Raw genomic sequence first — 15733 nt, 5'->3', positions numbered from 1 at the left:
GAACAGAATAAATAGGCTATAAATCAGTATTAGGCTACTATAGAAACAACTTAATTAAAGAGAGTCCATTTCACAAAGTCACATTTTGATTGGCACTTCTGAAACACAAACTTCCTGCACAACAAAGAATGCAGCTCTACTGAGTAAGCTGAAGGTATAATAAAATTCATTTTCATGTTGAAAGGGCTAGATGATTGTTCGTAGTTATTTCACTGTAGTATTGTTAATTCTTGCTGATAACATGATGTGTCAGTTAAATGGGTCAAAAAAATGTAATGTCAGTGAAGTGGTCACAATGATAGTCTGTTTTATAGTGAAGCAGACAGTTAATTCTGGTGGTGGTGGCATCACTTGTCTGCATTTGTGGTTAAACTATTAAAATTGTGTATCTAAGACATATATATATCTTGTGATCTAAAATATGTTGATTTCATGGATATCAAAGAGTCATATTTTCGCATATGTTGGCCTATGCAATTTTCCTTGTTTTCCGTAATATTATTTAACACTCTGTCATCTGTATATGCTCAGTGGCTTTTAGTAGGTAATGCACACAGAATGCGTTTTTTCATTTTACCGAGGTACTTTATGATTGTTTTTCAATGTAAATGCACTGGGTGTCTTTTGAATGCTGTGCTCGGTTCTCAGGTCTTTTAACAGCATCTTGCATTGCATCCTGCATTATAAATATACGGTACTCAAGTTAAAAGATGTTCAGATTTTAAAAACAAGTCTCTAGATCCTGCATGTTTTTCATTTTTATATCTGCTCTACAAGGTTTCTGCACTGGATGCAGAGGAATATATTTTGCAAGATAAAATGGATGAGCTGCAGAGAGAATGGAGTTTGCTAGATATTCTAGGGATGTGTGAGGGAAATTAGTAGAGCATTGTTTACATGTCTTAAAAATACAGGACTAGAGGTGAAAATATGAATAGAAAAATGTAATTTTTACTCCTTTTTTATAATAAACTGAAGTACATAAAACCCTGAGAGAGAGAGAGAGGGAGAGAGAGAATTTGAAAGAAGCTTTATTTTTTTATAATTTATTAAGTGAAATTACAAAACAACTGGTAACACATTAAAACATATTATGAAGAAAACACCAGATTTCCTTCAAGAACAGTACACAATGCTCCTTGACTACACCAAATCATTTAAAAATTGACAGATCCTCCATAGCTTTATAAAACTTGAAATCAACCAACACTAGAGAGAGAGAGAGAGAGAGAGAGAGAGAGAGAGAGAGAGAGAGTACGAATTGGACTTTTATTTTGGTCTGGTGCTGTGACGTCATAAATCTGCGCCGCGCTCATTTGTTGTGATTCACCTAAAGAGCAGGTTTGTCGTTTTAAGTTTTTTAAACAATGCAAACTGTTACATCAGTTAAAGCACTTTTACAGGCTATGTAAAACAAATGTAAAATATCATTCTTAAATATAACGTTGTAATGCTTTATTTAGTGTTAGTTAAATAAACTGTTAGCCTTTAGTAACAGAGAAGGTGCGTCTCAGTTCGCTAAGTGATGAGAGAAACTGAGAATCCGAATCATCTGAATCGAATCATTTGTGAAATGATTCAGTGATTCGAAGCGTTCGAATCAGCGCACGCTGACGACAAACTTGAACAAACATAAACGTGTGAAATGATAACCGCAAATGTTTTTTTATTAAGGTGTAATATGTAAGATATTGTGTACAAATAATTGAATACCAAATATAAATCAACAATATGTACGTTTTGAACGTGTAATTTGTATGTATTTTTTAATCAAGTCTATGAGCTCTCACTCTGACTGTTTTGCAGGTGCACTGAACTACTGAACTATAGGGAGCTGATTAACACACATCCAGAAATTTTTTTTTTTGGATTGATTTTGTCTTTCAGCAGGAAACTATTCTTATCTTAAACAGGACAAAGTGTCCAAACACACAGAAAAACTCTTGCTGAATCAACTGAGATCCATGTGACACACTATTATAAAGATGGTGTTTATTAAAGAGGAGAGTGAAGACACGAAGATTGAAGAAACATTCAGAATCAAACATGAAGATACTGAGGAACAAACAGGTTGGTTTTCATTCTCAAAGCTGAACTCACTCATTTGATCCTTATATAAATGCCCAGCTCTACAGAAATGAATGATATTGATGAATAATGTCATATGGGTGTTGTAATTAAAATGGCTTTATTTGACATGGAGTGGATCAGACAAACACTAATGCTGCCTTCAACCTAAAAAGATCCTACTTACAAGTTGGGCGTTTGTTATTATAGCATGTCACTCATTAAATTAGGAAAAAATAATTTAAAACCGTTATAAAGATTAAGTGTATTAATTGTCCGATATCAACTTTTAAATTAAAAACAAAATCATTTCTGTCTTTTAACTATGCAACTAAAATAATTGTTTTTTCATAAAACAAGCTGTAACTTGAGGAGACATTAAACATTTTAATCCAACCTGTGAACATGTATACATGAGTTAAATAACCTGTCAAAGTAAACCTCAGTGTAAAATGATTTAGTTTAAACATGTTTCAAGTGAACCTGTAAATAATCTATTAGCTATCAATGAACACACACACAGAAGAGTTTTTTTTTTTTTTTTCTGGTAATATTTTATTGTTGAGGGAGTATATCAGTAAACAACTTTAAACTTGACACAAACAACATTAGAGAGCATGAATTATGAAAATAAGCAGTCAGTATTTATTTTTGGTATCATGATGAAGTCCACTGTAACTTGGGTATATAAAAAACAGTCTGTAATTTCAATTCAGTCAGCTTAACCATAAAATCAGAAACACTGTTGGGCTTAAAAGCATGTGAACAGTCCTAACTGTGCGAGTTCTTCTCCTGAAACACAGATTTAATGGCCGTGTTCTAGCTTTGGAGACACACAAGTCACTACATGAACCAGGCCTTGTTTAGGACAACATGACTGAAATTCCATTAAGTTTAAATAAAATGGATTTGAAGAATTTTTAACACTTTCTTTAATATGTTAAAGATTTATTGCACCAAAAGTAATTTGTACAGACAACTTGAACCACACTGTGAAAATAAATAGGGGGAAAATATATATAGTTTCTTAGATCCTTCCTCGCCCTAAGTCTGAAGACTTTTTTTCTTTCTCCTCAAAGCTTGTTTTTTCATCCAAACTTTTTCTTCATTTGTTTTTTTCTTTCTTCAGAACTTCTTCCTCCCTTCTATTTTTATTGTCTCTGAGAGCAGCACAAGTGAGAAAAAAGATGACTAGCTACCAGTAGCATGCAGTACTAACCTTGTCCACCTGCTGTCGCTAACAGTATGCATGAAATCTAATGCTTAAACCATTTTAAACTTCGAATAACATAATTACAAGAAGGATTTACGTATCGTAATCAAGACAAAATCAGGTTACATATGATTCATATGACTCTAGTTGACATGTATAACAGCTGGCTCTACTTTTAGTTATATTTTAAACATGCGCTACATTTGTGGTGCCTCTCCGTCCCATTTGCTTGCCCAGTGCTACATGCTGGAAATATGGGAAAAAACATGGGCACATTATTACAGTGTATGTGGAGTCCTGGATATACATCAGTTAACTACAGACTGGAACTAACCATTTTATAAATTCAATGTTTGCTTTACATTAAGGTTAATTTTCACAGGTTATTAACATTAAAGATTACTAAATGGTTCAGCCTACATTAAGATTCAAAGGTACTAATATTGTATTACATTTCTGTGAATAGGCATCATTGTCAAACACAAAATTACTGTAAACTGTACTGTATTTAAACAGATTAATTTAAACTACTTTATGCGGGATTGAACAGAGGCAGGATGAAAAAGAAATTTTTTTTTTCTTGTTAATACACTGCTAGACACTAATCAATCATTTGTGTTCTATAATATCTTTGACTAACAATTTTATGATTAGTTTATATACTTCAAACACTTGAAAATATATCTTTTATTTTCTGTACTGTCAATTAGCACAGCATCATTCATATACTTTATTTATTTACTATCTGGATATGACTTAAAAAAAAACATATAAACCACACATTGTAGCAGTCAAGGTTTGTTGTCTTCACATTTTATGAGTTAAAATGTTTCTGCTTGTTATTCAACTTAGCTACAGTGATGATTGGATATCTTTTTCCATGATACAAATATGTTTATTTTAAAACACTCCCACCACTCTTAATCCTCAGATTTGCACAAATCAGCTCTGTACTCTTATAAAAACTTCCATTACAGTAGTCGACCGGATATGCATATCTTGTAATCATCAGAGGCATCTACCATTTACTCTCCTCTTACTACATGTGTTAAGAAGCAATGATGTTGAAGTAGGTGTTGATCTTCTTCTGTGGAGCTGTCTAATGTTATACTGAGACAAAAAAAACAAAACAAAAAACAATCTTTTGACTGACAAAATAAGATTTTTTATAATACAATGACTTCTATGTTAAAAGATCAAGGTAAATTTGATCATTCAATTCATGATCCCTTTAATACAAAAAAAAAAAAAAAAAAAAAAAAAAAAACTGCACTTAACCATGTTTACTGCGTTCTGGCATTTACATGAGTTGATCAGTGGATGTTACCAGTGGTACCATCACATGTCTGTCGATTGGTGCATATGTACAATTGAAAAAATAAATTAAGTGATAAAATGTTAAATAAAATTTTATATTTTATATCATTATGGTATGGTATTATTATGGTAATGTTTCTGGGGATGCACCAATACCATTTATTGAGAACTGATTACCAAAAATTTGGTCGGCTGATACTGATACATATCCAATACTAGCACTTTCTTTTTTTTTTAAATTAGTGTCGAATTTATACACCTCTGTGTGTTTGAGCTGATCATCACTCTTTTGTGTTTTTCTTCTAAATATCGACTTCATTATAAGAAAAAATAAATGCTAAAAATATCATAATCTATGACAAAAATTAAGGACACAGAATCTTCAGATGCCAAAAATTATTGGCTATTTGATTGTATTTATTTTTTTTCTTTCTTGTTGGTTTTCATATCTGTTGCTATGTGCCTTCAACTGGTGTTAACTTGTCTTTTTCACTTTAGACCTGATGATGCTGAAAGAAGAGACTCAAGAACTCAATGAAATGGAAGAGAAAGAGCAGTATGAGAAACACTGTGATGTAACCATTGGTGAAAAATCCACACAGACTGCAAAGACCTCATCATGTGAAAAACCTCAGAAAACCAAATCTAACAGATCTTTCACCTGCCATCAATGTGGAAAGTGTTTTCTTCAAAAACACAAACATCTCCACATGAGAGTTCACACTGGAGAAAAACCTTTCACATGCCAACAATGTGCAAAGAGTTTCAGTCAAAAAGGACACCTTGAACAACACATGAGAATCCACACTGGAGAAAAGCCTTATACATGCAAACAGTGTGGAAGGAGTTTTACACAGAAAAGCCACCTTAACGGCCATATGAGAATTCACACTGGAGAGAGATCTTTCACCTGCCAACAGTGTGGAAGTAGCTACCCTCGAAAACAAAACCTTAAAATCCACATGAGAGTTCACACCGGAGTGAAGCCCTATATTTGCACACAGTGTGGGAAGAGTTTTATACACTATAGTGGCCTTAAATACCACATAAGAACACACACTGGAGAAAATCTGTTTATTTGTGATCAGTGTGGAAAGAGCTTCACAACAGAATTAAACCTCAGGTATCACATGATCATTCACACTGGAGGGAGACCATTCATATGTGTTCAGTGTGGAAAGAGTTTCATGAATAACGCAAACCTAAAGTCTCATATTAGAATTCACAATGAAGAGAAACCTTTCACATGTGATCAGTGTGGGAAGAGATTTAGATGTCAAGAAAATCTTATTAAACACATGAGGATTCACTCAAAAGAAAACAGTTTTAAATGTCATCAGTGTGACAGGACTTTCACAGACACAAATCACCTTAAGAATCATGTAATAACTCACATCGGAGAAAAGCCTTTCATGTGCCATCAGTGTGGAAAGAGTTTCACAAGAGAAGGAAGCCTCAAGGTTCACATGAGAATTCACACTGGAGAGAAACCTTACATCTGCAAACATTGTGGAAAGTGTTTCACGGTTAAAGTAAACCTTAAAACTCACATAAGAGTTCACACTGGAGAGAAACCTTACAAGTGTCTTCAGTGTGAGAAGAGTTTCGCATGTAAAAGCAGCATGAAATGTCATTTGCAAACACATTGTGGGAAGAAATCGCCATTTACCTCAGAGTGACGTTTAGAAAAAGGAGTCATTTCTTCAGTCATCTGTGCATTCATTCTGGAAGACGACTTAAATTGTGGATAGAGTAATAAAACATTTTCTGCCATCACACTTACAGATACATGTACAAAAGTCATCCAAATGTAAGACTTTGTTTGTGTTCTTTGTTAAAGAACATGACAAGAAAAACTGCTGTGAAATCAAGGCTACATCTAATTGGAACCTTCATATATCCTAAATCTCTTTATGCTATTCTGTCAGTTTTATCATGAAATACAAGTAATAAGTTTTTTTTTTCTCTTTATTACAAGTTATAGCTGGATATAAACATGAAGGAACATCAAAAGGAATGAACAAAATAAAACAGTATAATTTAATGAAACAAATGTCTCATTGTAATTGAAAAGATGTCTGATTCACATACCGTTTGAGGCAAATACAGTGATCTGTCACATCACATTAAACAGTGTGAAAAACACATTATTGTAAGATTTACTGTTGGTATTTTACTATGAAACTGACAAAATGTACAAGCTGAGAATTTGTGTTATATTAAAAGTACCAAAAGCACAAAACGTTTACTGCTATTATTGGGTTGCTGCTGCACTACACTTTTGAAGGATGAACACATTTGAAGATGTGAAATATTATTTCCAACCATACTGTACTGTGAGTATTTGACACATGGTGTGATTTCTGCTTATAATCCTACATATATTCAAATCAGCTGCCAGGTCACATAAATTTCTCTTGGTGCTCCTGGGAACTCATTTGACATTAACTTTATCTTCAAAATATTGCTTTTTTTTAGTGGCACTAAAATGGCCAGTGTATCTTGGGGACAAATGTATGTATTTAAAGGAAACACCCCCTTTTTTTTTTTTTTTTTCCCATATATCAGCTGCATCTGTTTTTATGATTTGGCTCATTTTGGATTGGGTTATGGCACTGTTTTGGTTCAGTTCTGGGCCAATTGAAATTTGCTGGCTGGGGTGTTTGTATTTTTGTTAAAAAATATTATTGAATGTGTATACATTAATTTTTGTGGATTGAATTATTCATGAAATGGATAGACAGTAATTTATTTAATAGTAAGTTTTAGACTATTTCTGTGTAACCCATTTTGTATTTCATATCCTATACATTTTAATGTGTGTTTCTTTTATAGCTGAGGTCTGCAGATTGTTTGCACCTTACAGAGGAAACTCTACAAACAGGAGAGCTGCAGTTAAAAGGCCATCAACCACTTTGAGCAGCTACACCCATACATGTTTTTGTCAAAATGGATCTTGCACAAGCTGGCCTTGGTGAACAAAGGGTGACATTCAGAGGTAAATATGTGAAGAAGATTTTTTTTTATGTGTGTGGTTTTTTTTTTTAAAATGTACTTCATGTTTAGTTATTAGGTCTAATAACTTGAACCTGTTTAGCAACTTGAGGTAATGATAATGATCCCAGCGAACAAAAGCCCTGGAAATGAGTTGGCTTTTCCAAAAAGATAAAAAGATGAGATGGGATCTTTGAATTAATACACTGGTAACTGGATCTTACATCATATTGACAAATTAATATGTAATAACTTATATTTAAAATTTGTTAGCTAATGTATGTATCAAGGCTAAACAACCACCATGTAGAACAGGGCAGGACTGGGGCAAAATTTCAGCCTGGTAAATTTCACACTCATCCAGGCCATCCCATACACCCACAACAAATTCTGAAACCATGGACAACCTTTTTTTTTTTTTGTATGGCCATCACATTTAAATAAATATTTAAAACCCTTAAAATATTTAAAGCAAAATAAGAAAAAGGCTCTCTCTTGAACTGCACCTTCACTTACCTTTTCCTTTTCAGTCTCTTAATTTTCCATGATATCTCACTTTGTGTGTGTTTGCTTTTTTCACTAATTTTCTTGTAGCTGTCACTTTTCCAATCAGCCATTTACTGTAATGAGTAGAACTGTCAACACATTGTTGCAAAACAACCACCTCTTTATATTCTACTTGCAGTAACTATTTTATTTCTGTACTATAGATTTAAGAAAACTGTATTTTCTAAGTTGCCTAAATGTCAAAATTAGTACAAAAATGATTACATCATGACAATATCTTTACAGAAAAATCCTAATACCGAACATGTTATTGCATTATCATGAGTCATATTTTTCTCTGATGAACCATGGTTAATTTGTGGTTACCATTATTTTCGTAAGGGTTGTGTTGTTATCTGCCCTAGCTCCCTCCAGCTCCCTTACTACTTGTAAATACATTTTGTATTATGTTTAACCCTTTCACACGTACGATCACACCAGTGTGATCAGTCTTGGCTGGTCCCTGGAGCGTACAATCACACCGGTGTGATTCGAACGTTCAGCGCGTCACGTGATCAACTGCTAAATTCAAATCTGCTTTTGGCGGTTTGGCTGGCGCTAAACCAGATCGGACGCGCTGAGCGCTTGTCATATTATCGCAACTATTCAGTGTTTTCAACAATAAAATGCTTCTTTTAGGTTCCAGACATTTAAATACACATAAGTCCTAGTAAAACGATGCATTTATAGTTTGCAAAATACAAGCCAATGTCTATTGAACCGGCAATAATGATCCTTACAAATGTTATCTGACGACATGTTTTATTGATATCATATACACATTGTGTAGGTAACTATAAAATTTACTCTGCTCTTCTCCCAGCTAACCAGAGACTTACTTTAATGTTTTTCGGGAGGAGAGGATGAATTTGCGTTTTGTAAATCCCACAGTTTGGATTCAGCGCGAACTAAAATGGCGTCGCCCATCACTCGGCATGGATCAACTAACACGCTCATTATAAAAGTGTTTAAACCTCCAAATACACTTACTTGCACATATTTCAGAATCGGAATATCAGATATTTCATAATACATTGAGCACGTTTGTGAATATTAATAATAAAAAGGGAAAAACTATATAAAAGTGATGCATGTGCGCTATTGTGGCTGCGTTATATCACGTGACAAACACGACGCGTCGCCATGGAAACAATAAGGCTATACGTTCTAAATAACGGTCGCCTAAAAAAAACTCACTCTGGGGGCTCAGCTACAATATTTTAAACTCACGTGTGAAAGGGTTAAAACTGTTTAAATGAAAGGAACCTCTTTTTAAGTAATGTTTTTACAATTAAGATTGTCAGTGGGATCTGTTATGTAGGATGTGCAGTATAGAATACAAACATCTGCTTTTGCTCATGTCAGATGTGTTTGAAAACATTTTAGTGATGTAGGCTGTATGATACTGTGTATTTAAAGCCATGTTTATTTGCTTTGCTGACCAAACAAACAAGAGGTAAATGTGGTGTATATTTATATATTTATTTATTTTATACACTTACTGTTAATTTTGTAGAGATAAAAATTGTTTTACAGTGGAACAGGTTACAAATTGGTGAAAGCCAAACCGATTTCAGACAATGACTTGCCACTATGATTTGGTTGTTTGCTACACCCTGTGAGTACAGGACTGTGGCTGAATTGTTCTGCATCTGCGAGGTTACATTGTGTAAACTCATACATGAAGTTTCCCATTGAAATTAAATGATTAATACTTCAATTAATACATTCATCTTCCATATGGCCATCAACTTGAACAAACATTATCTGGTTTGGCCAGTTGAGGAATGCTTTTTTGGATGGGTGCTATTGACGCTATACACATCCCAATCATATCACCGAGAGAAACCCCCGCAGACCACCATAATCTCAAGGGCCAGCATTCAATAATCATACTTTTTCAAATCAAGCCGTTCTCAGATGCCTGTCGTTGTGGCGTCACACCCACAGAGGCCGCTCCCACAATAGTTGATTGACATGAGCATTTTACCTCAGATCAGCTGTAACAGTCCGCCCTCTTTTGTTTCAATGCCAGAGCAGGGATGTAAGTTAGACAAGAATATCTCAGATTGAGTGATTGAGGTGTTGTGTTGCTGGATGTAATAATAAACGTAGTGGTCCTCATTTACTGTTTGTGAAGGGAATGCGCCTCCCGATCTACATATATCCGTCTATGTTCACGCAAATCATTAATGATCCAGCTTCACTTACAGCAGAAGTGAATATAAGCATTTTATTCTGAATCTTTGTGATCGTCTTTCCTAATAAAGTGCTAGTTAGCAAGTTTAGAGGCTAAACGCAGCTAAAGTAAACAGGCTTGTCTTTCCACAGAGAGAAGAGAGGGGCGGAGCGAGCAGAGCTTATTTGCATTTAAAGCAGCCTCGAATAAGATGATTTTTGCAGAGCTGATTTTGGCAAGGTAAAAAGGGTGTTGTTTTACACAACCACTGAAAAATTTTAACCCAAAAAAGTATATTATAGACTTTTCATTAAGACCCTAAAGAATCATATCAACTTGTGGAAAATGGGCATCCGATGACCCCTTTAAGAGCAAAGAATTTCCCAAAGGTATGAATTATTTTTTTATTACCCCCCAGCTCAAACCAGCTACCATGCTTCAAAACATATCTAACCACCATATGCTGTTTTTGTTCCCCAACATTCTGTGTAATGTGATTCTTCATGATTGAGCACCACTGATTCACATGACAGTTGTTTATTTCTTTAGTACTGCCCAAGCAATATTCCACTCCAAAGGGGGAAAGTGCCCATGTTAGTTGCTCATGAGAACATTGATGATCCCTGGGCAGAAGAATTCAGTCTTTTGCCACTTTTTGTTTGTGTACACCTGGTCTTCTTTCTATAGAACACCAATGAATAAACATGTGAAGGGAGATTTGCCACAGTCTTGATGCTGTTGCTTCTCTCTATGTTTTCTTTGTATAGTGGAAGTATTTCATCCGCAGTAGTAGGGTACTGTGCTTGGACTTTTTGGATTTTCTGGATTTTTTTGGTCCAGTGTGTTTTTTGCTAACATAACCTCTGTCAGGAAATGGCTATGTTGTCCATGCCAGAAAACAATTCTGATGTGGTTAAGTGCTTCTTGTATGATAGTGCTGTTAAGAAGAACAAAACATTAAGTGGCACATTCATTTAAAGTATACAGCATTTTATTTCAAAATCCTTGTGTTACAGCCTTTATTATGTGGGATGAACAGAGATGGAGCACTGAAATTCACTGCATCTGAAATTCTCACGTTTTGTTTGGCAATTAGATATGCTCTGTTTATAATAGGATGAGACAGTTTCTTTATTGAAGGCCAGGAGGACACTACCAATGAGTGCCAATCAGACCAATCAGTTGTCTCAGTGTTTCCATCTGCCAGAACGTGAGTTGGTATGGGCTGCTCGTTTGATATCAACTCAGGCATAGGAAGGGGTGGCTTATTCTTCCCCTTTCCATGGAGAACAAAGGCATAATAAAGGATTGTCTTAGTTTGTTTGGGGATATGTGACATGATACTTCTTGTAGCATCTAGATGCAGTGTGTTTTGGGGTGAGTTTTTCAAATGTTCTGACAGTGTTTGTAAAACCACAATCAGTGTACAAGTGGACACCACATGTAAGTATTGAAAGAGTTGAAGTACCACAGCACTCCTTCATGATTTTTGACAGATCCTCATCTCTATGATAACATCATCATGGAGTCTGGTGCTTTACCTGAGTTCACAAGATATAGCTCTTAGGTAGGGACACACCAAAATGACACCAAACAGCTAGTGCTGAGGAAAGCCAACTGTGGCATTAAGTGCATCGGGGCAATAAAAGTTGCACTGGAATACACCAAACAGACTACAGCTGACAGCCAACTAGCATGCTCTGTAGTGTGCTCTGCGCTAAGAGAACATAACTCTCTCATACCAGCAGGTGGCAGTATTTGGCATTCAGATTTGACATGCAGAATTGGCTGAAAAACAGCTGACAGCGTCAGACTAAGGCTAAGTGTTCATGGTAATACTGGCTTACTCCTTTTGCTATTGCTGCAGCGATTTTTACTCTTTTACTGAATTTCAGTTGTGGCCTAATGGTTAGAGAGTCAGACTTGTACCCCAAAGGTTGGGTTCGACTGGCAGGGGTTGTAGGTGGGGGGAGTGAATTACCAGCACTTTTTCCACTCTCTATACCAACTACTGAGGTGAGACCCTTGCACAAGGCATCAAACCCCAACTGTTCTCTGGGCACCACTGCTCTGAGTGTGTGTTCATGGTGAGTGTGTGCGTGCTCTTTGATGGGTTAAATGCAGAGCACAAATTCAGAGTATGGGTCACCATAACTGGCTACATGTCACATCCTTTCCTTTCCTTTTCCATTTGGCATTTCCTTTTTAAAAATAAATAAATAATTCCCAAAACAAAACAAAATCTGCATTTGGCATTTCTGCATTTCTGAATTTTAACACAATACATTGTGTTTCCTTTTGGAATATCAGTGAGCATTTGAACACTTTGTAGTAGTTGCGTATGAGTCCCTCAGTTGTCCTCAATGTGAAAAGATGGATCTCAAAATCATACAGTCATTGTTGAAAAGGTTTAAATACGCAAAAGATGCTAGAAAACAAAGAATTTGTGAGACCTAAAGGATTTGACAGCAGTCAGTTTAACTGTTCAGGACCCCTAAAACAAACAAACAAACAAACAAACAAAAGCAAAGAAAGGGCCATGGATCATTCAGGTAACAACACAGTATTAAGAATCATGTGTATATAAACTGTTAAACAGGGTGTGGCGTCACCAGTGTTCTCTGTGTTGCCTTTTTGTTTTTGTTTTTTTGTTTTTTTTCCCGTTACTCCGCCTACAAAAAGATGACGAATTAAGGAAGACCAATTAGGTGAACGTGTGTATATAGTATACGGTTTAGAGACCGGAAGGAAGGTCGTACCGGCACTTGTGGTTCACGTTCCCTCGGGAGGCAGCTCTTGCGGGTGGATTTGGTGGATTTCCGGGAATGATGGAAGAGGTGTGCTACCTGGTTTAGCCTGTTGACAAAGGACATTTCGCTTGTGGATGTCTCGTTGGTTTTCTGGGATTTGACAGGAGGTTTTCGCCATACTTCGAAAATCGGCGTTTTGGAGTCGGGAAAAAGGAGCCGAAACAGGCCGATGTCGCCGATGTTCCCGAGTTACTCACTCCTAGCCATCCGTGCTGCCAGCTTGGTCAGTGTTCGCTCTTATCCATTGTCACACTTATATACATTGCACTCATTGCTCCCTCATATCTAAAAATTCATTTTTTTTTTTTTGTTATTGTTATTTTGTTTTGTTTCGTTCAGTTATTTCTCTAAGTTTTGTAGTGGAATTGTGATACTTACCCTGCCTCATTAAAAGCAAAGAAAATTGCATACAGCTGTTTCAGTTGCATTGTCTTTGTTGATTTAAGCTAGCGTTATTTGTTTTTTTTTTTTTTTTTTTTTTTGTATGTAGCGGATGGTATTGTGTTGTTGTGCTATCCGGGATTACTGTAATGAAAATGTGACAAGTATGTACTTGTCTGGCGCCCGAACATCAATAACTAATTTTTTTTTCTTTCTTTTGAGGTTTTTGTTAAAGTCAAGTAAAGTTTGAGTGCTGCTGTCACTAACAGAGAAACGTGGTGTAGCGGTTCGGACACAGCGTCATCACACGGGTGACCCCGGGTTCGCTTCCCGCATCCGACGGAACTTGTTTTTTTTTTTTTTTTTTAATAAATAAATTAGCTTTTTGGGCAACCTCCGTTACAAGGGTCATTTGTACAAATTCCACTATTTTTTTTCTTTTGTGGACTATATGTAAATGTGAAATATCTTATTCAGGTCAGTACTAAATAAAAAAATAACATGCATTTTGTATGATCCTTTTTTATTTTAAAATAATTAACATTTTGCAGGTACAGCAAAGTATTTATGTAAAATTTTGACCACAACTGTAAATCTTATGAAAGTTTCACTGGTTTGAATTTAATTGTTTTTGTTCAAAACAACAGATAACATTGATAAATAATATTATCATTACTAAATTAACAATTCAGTTGTCAACAGAGGGAACTAAATAAATTACACAGTTATAGATGTATATTACAATAAATCATGTTTTATTATATGGTTTCTGCATCATTAATCTGTTAAATATAGAATATGTTGTTTTTAAATTAAGTAAAAACAACGCTTGTCCCCTAACACACTACTAGCATACAGACAGCTGACCTACTTGCACTCAATCCTGCAAGACCAGCTGGTGAACCAGCTTCACCAGCTGCATTATGCAGGTCCACCAGCTAGACCAGCACTAACTAGCATAAACAAGCACTCCGGAGATCTACAGATCCTTCAGCTTGGTACCCAGAGAGGAAATTGACAGTGTGAATGTTAGTTTTCAAATGACAACAGTTGAGAACTATAAAGAAGCAGTGCAGCTACTGAAAGAAATTGGGGAAGCCACTGTAAATGGAGTAAAGTTTGTCTTCAGAATTTTCATGTGTCATCCATCATGTATAGGCCATGACTTATTTGAAGGAATAGTCTGATCTTACCATTTATCTACAGCACTTCAAAAAAAGAAAACAAATAGATGACTGACCAGCAACTCAATCAGTGAATCAGACAGTACCTGAGAAGTACCTGAGATCTGATGGAATTAAAATTGGTGGGCAGGCAGTCTAGAATTTTGGACTGCGTTTGGACAGTGTTTGCTGAGACTTTTTCCAATCATGGGTCTTCCAGCAGGACAATGACCTGAAACACACTTCAAAAAGCACTCAAAAGTAGTTACAAACAAAGCATTGGAGAGTTCTGAAATGGCCAGGAATGAGTCCAGATCTGAATCCCACAAAATCTCAAAACAGCAATTAGCTATATATATATATATATATATATATATATATATCAGACTTAGCTAGCTAAACTAATTAACTTTGGGAAATACCGCTGGTATGTTCAGGTGTTTATAGCTAGAGTAAACTAACATGTGGACTGTTATCAGCCAGGTAGCTATCTAATTAGCTTGGGAAACGCGAGGTGTGCTTTTCCCAAAAGAATTGTTAACTAACTATGGTCATAAGTTCAACTGAACTGTATTTGTAACGACGGAACTTGTGGCCATAGTTGCTTTCAGAAAATGCACCCCAGGTTAGTCATCACTAACACAGCATAGCAAGAAATTAATTTTGAAATACACTTGACATTGTCCATAGATGGGCTGATTGCTCTTCAGAGATGCCAGAGCTGTTGCTCTAATTACCACTGCCTGCTCTGTGGACAAAAGTGTTAATTACTTTAGTTTAAGCCTCATTGTATTGTAACACTTGAATACAATAACATTTTAAATGTTTTTTTTTTTTTTTGTGTGTGTGTGTGTGTGTGTGTGTGTACTAAAACACCTCATGAAAAAAATCAAGGTAACAGCATTAACACTATGATCAGATGCTTTCATAAGATTGTTTTGTCACCACATTTATTTTGTTAATGAGTGGAAAACATTCAGCACACATATTTATATTAATAATTAATTAATAATTAATTTACATGTGGTATTAAGATGTTTTTGTTGTTATAATCACAAGTACA

At 35.4% G+C, this 15733-nt stretch overlaps 1 protein-coding gene across 1 annotated transcript; it reads left to right on the top strand.

Moving 5' to 3' along the window:
- Positions 1 to 5110: 5110 nt before the first annotated feature.
- On the top strand, positions 5111 to 6826 carry LOC127161408 (gastrula zinc finger protein XlCGF8.2DB). Its single transcript, XM_051104176.1, has one exon. The coding sequence runs from the start codon at positions 5137 to 5139 to the stop codon at positions 6274 to 6276; it is 1140 nt and encodes a 379-aa protein (XP_050960133.1). The 5' UTR covers positions 5111 to 5136; the 3' UTR covers positions 6277 to 6826.
- Positions 6827 to 15733: the final 8907 nt, after the last annotated feature.

This window comes from Labeo rohita, unplaced genomic scaffold, assembly GCF_022985175.1.
Source record: "Labeo rohita strain BAU-BD-2019 unplaced genomic scaffold, IGBB_LRoh.1.0 scaffold_64, whole genome shotgun sequence".
Lineage (NCBI taxonomy): Eukaryota > Metazoa > Chordata > Actinopteri > Cypriniformes > Cyprinidae > Labeo > Labeo rohita.
The sequence above is the reverse complement of the archived record's forward strand: the minus strand, read 5'-3'. Positions and strand labels throughout refer to the sequence as shown.

Excerpts from the sequence above, each read along its gene's own strand:
- LOC127161408 (XM_051104176.1), top strand. The coding sequence starts at position 5,137 with ATGGAAGAGAAAGAGCAGTATGAGAAACACTGTGATGTAACCATTGGT.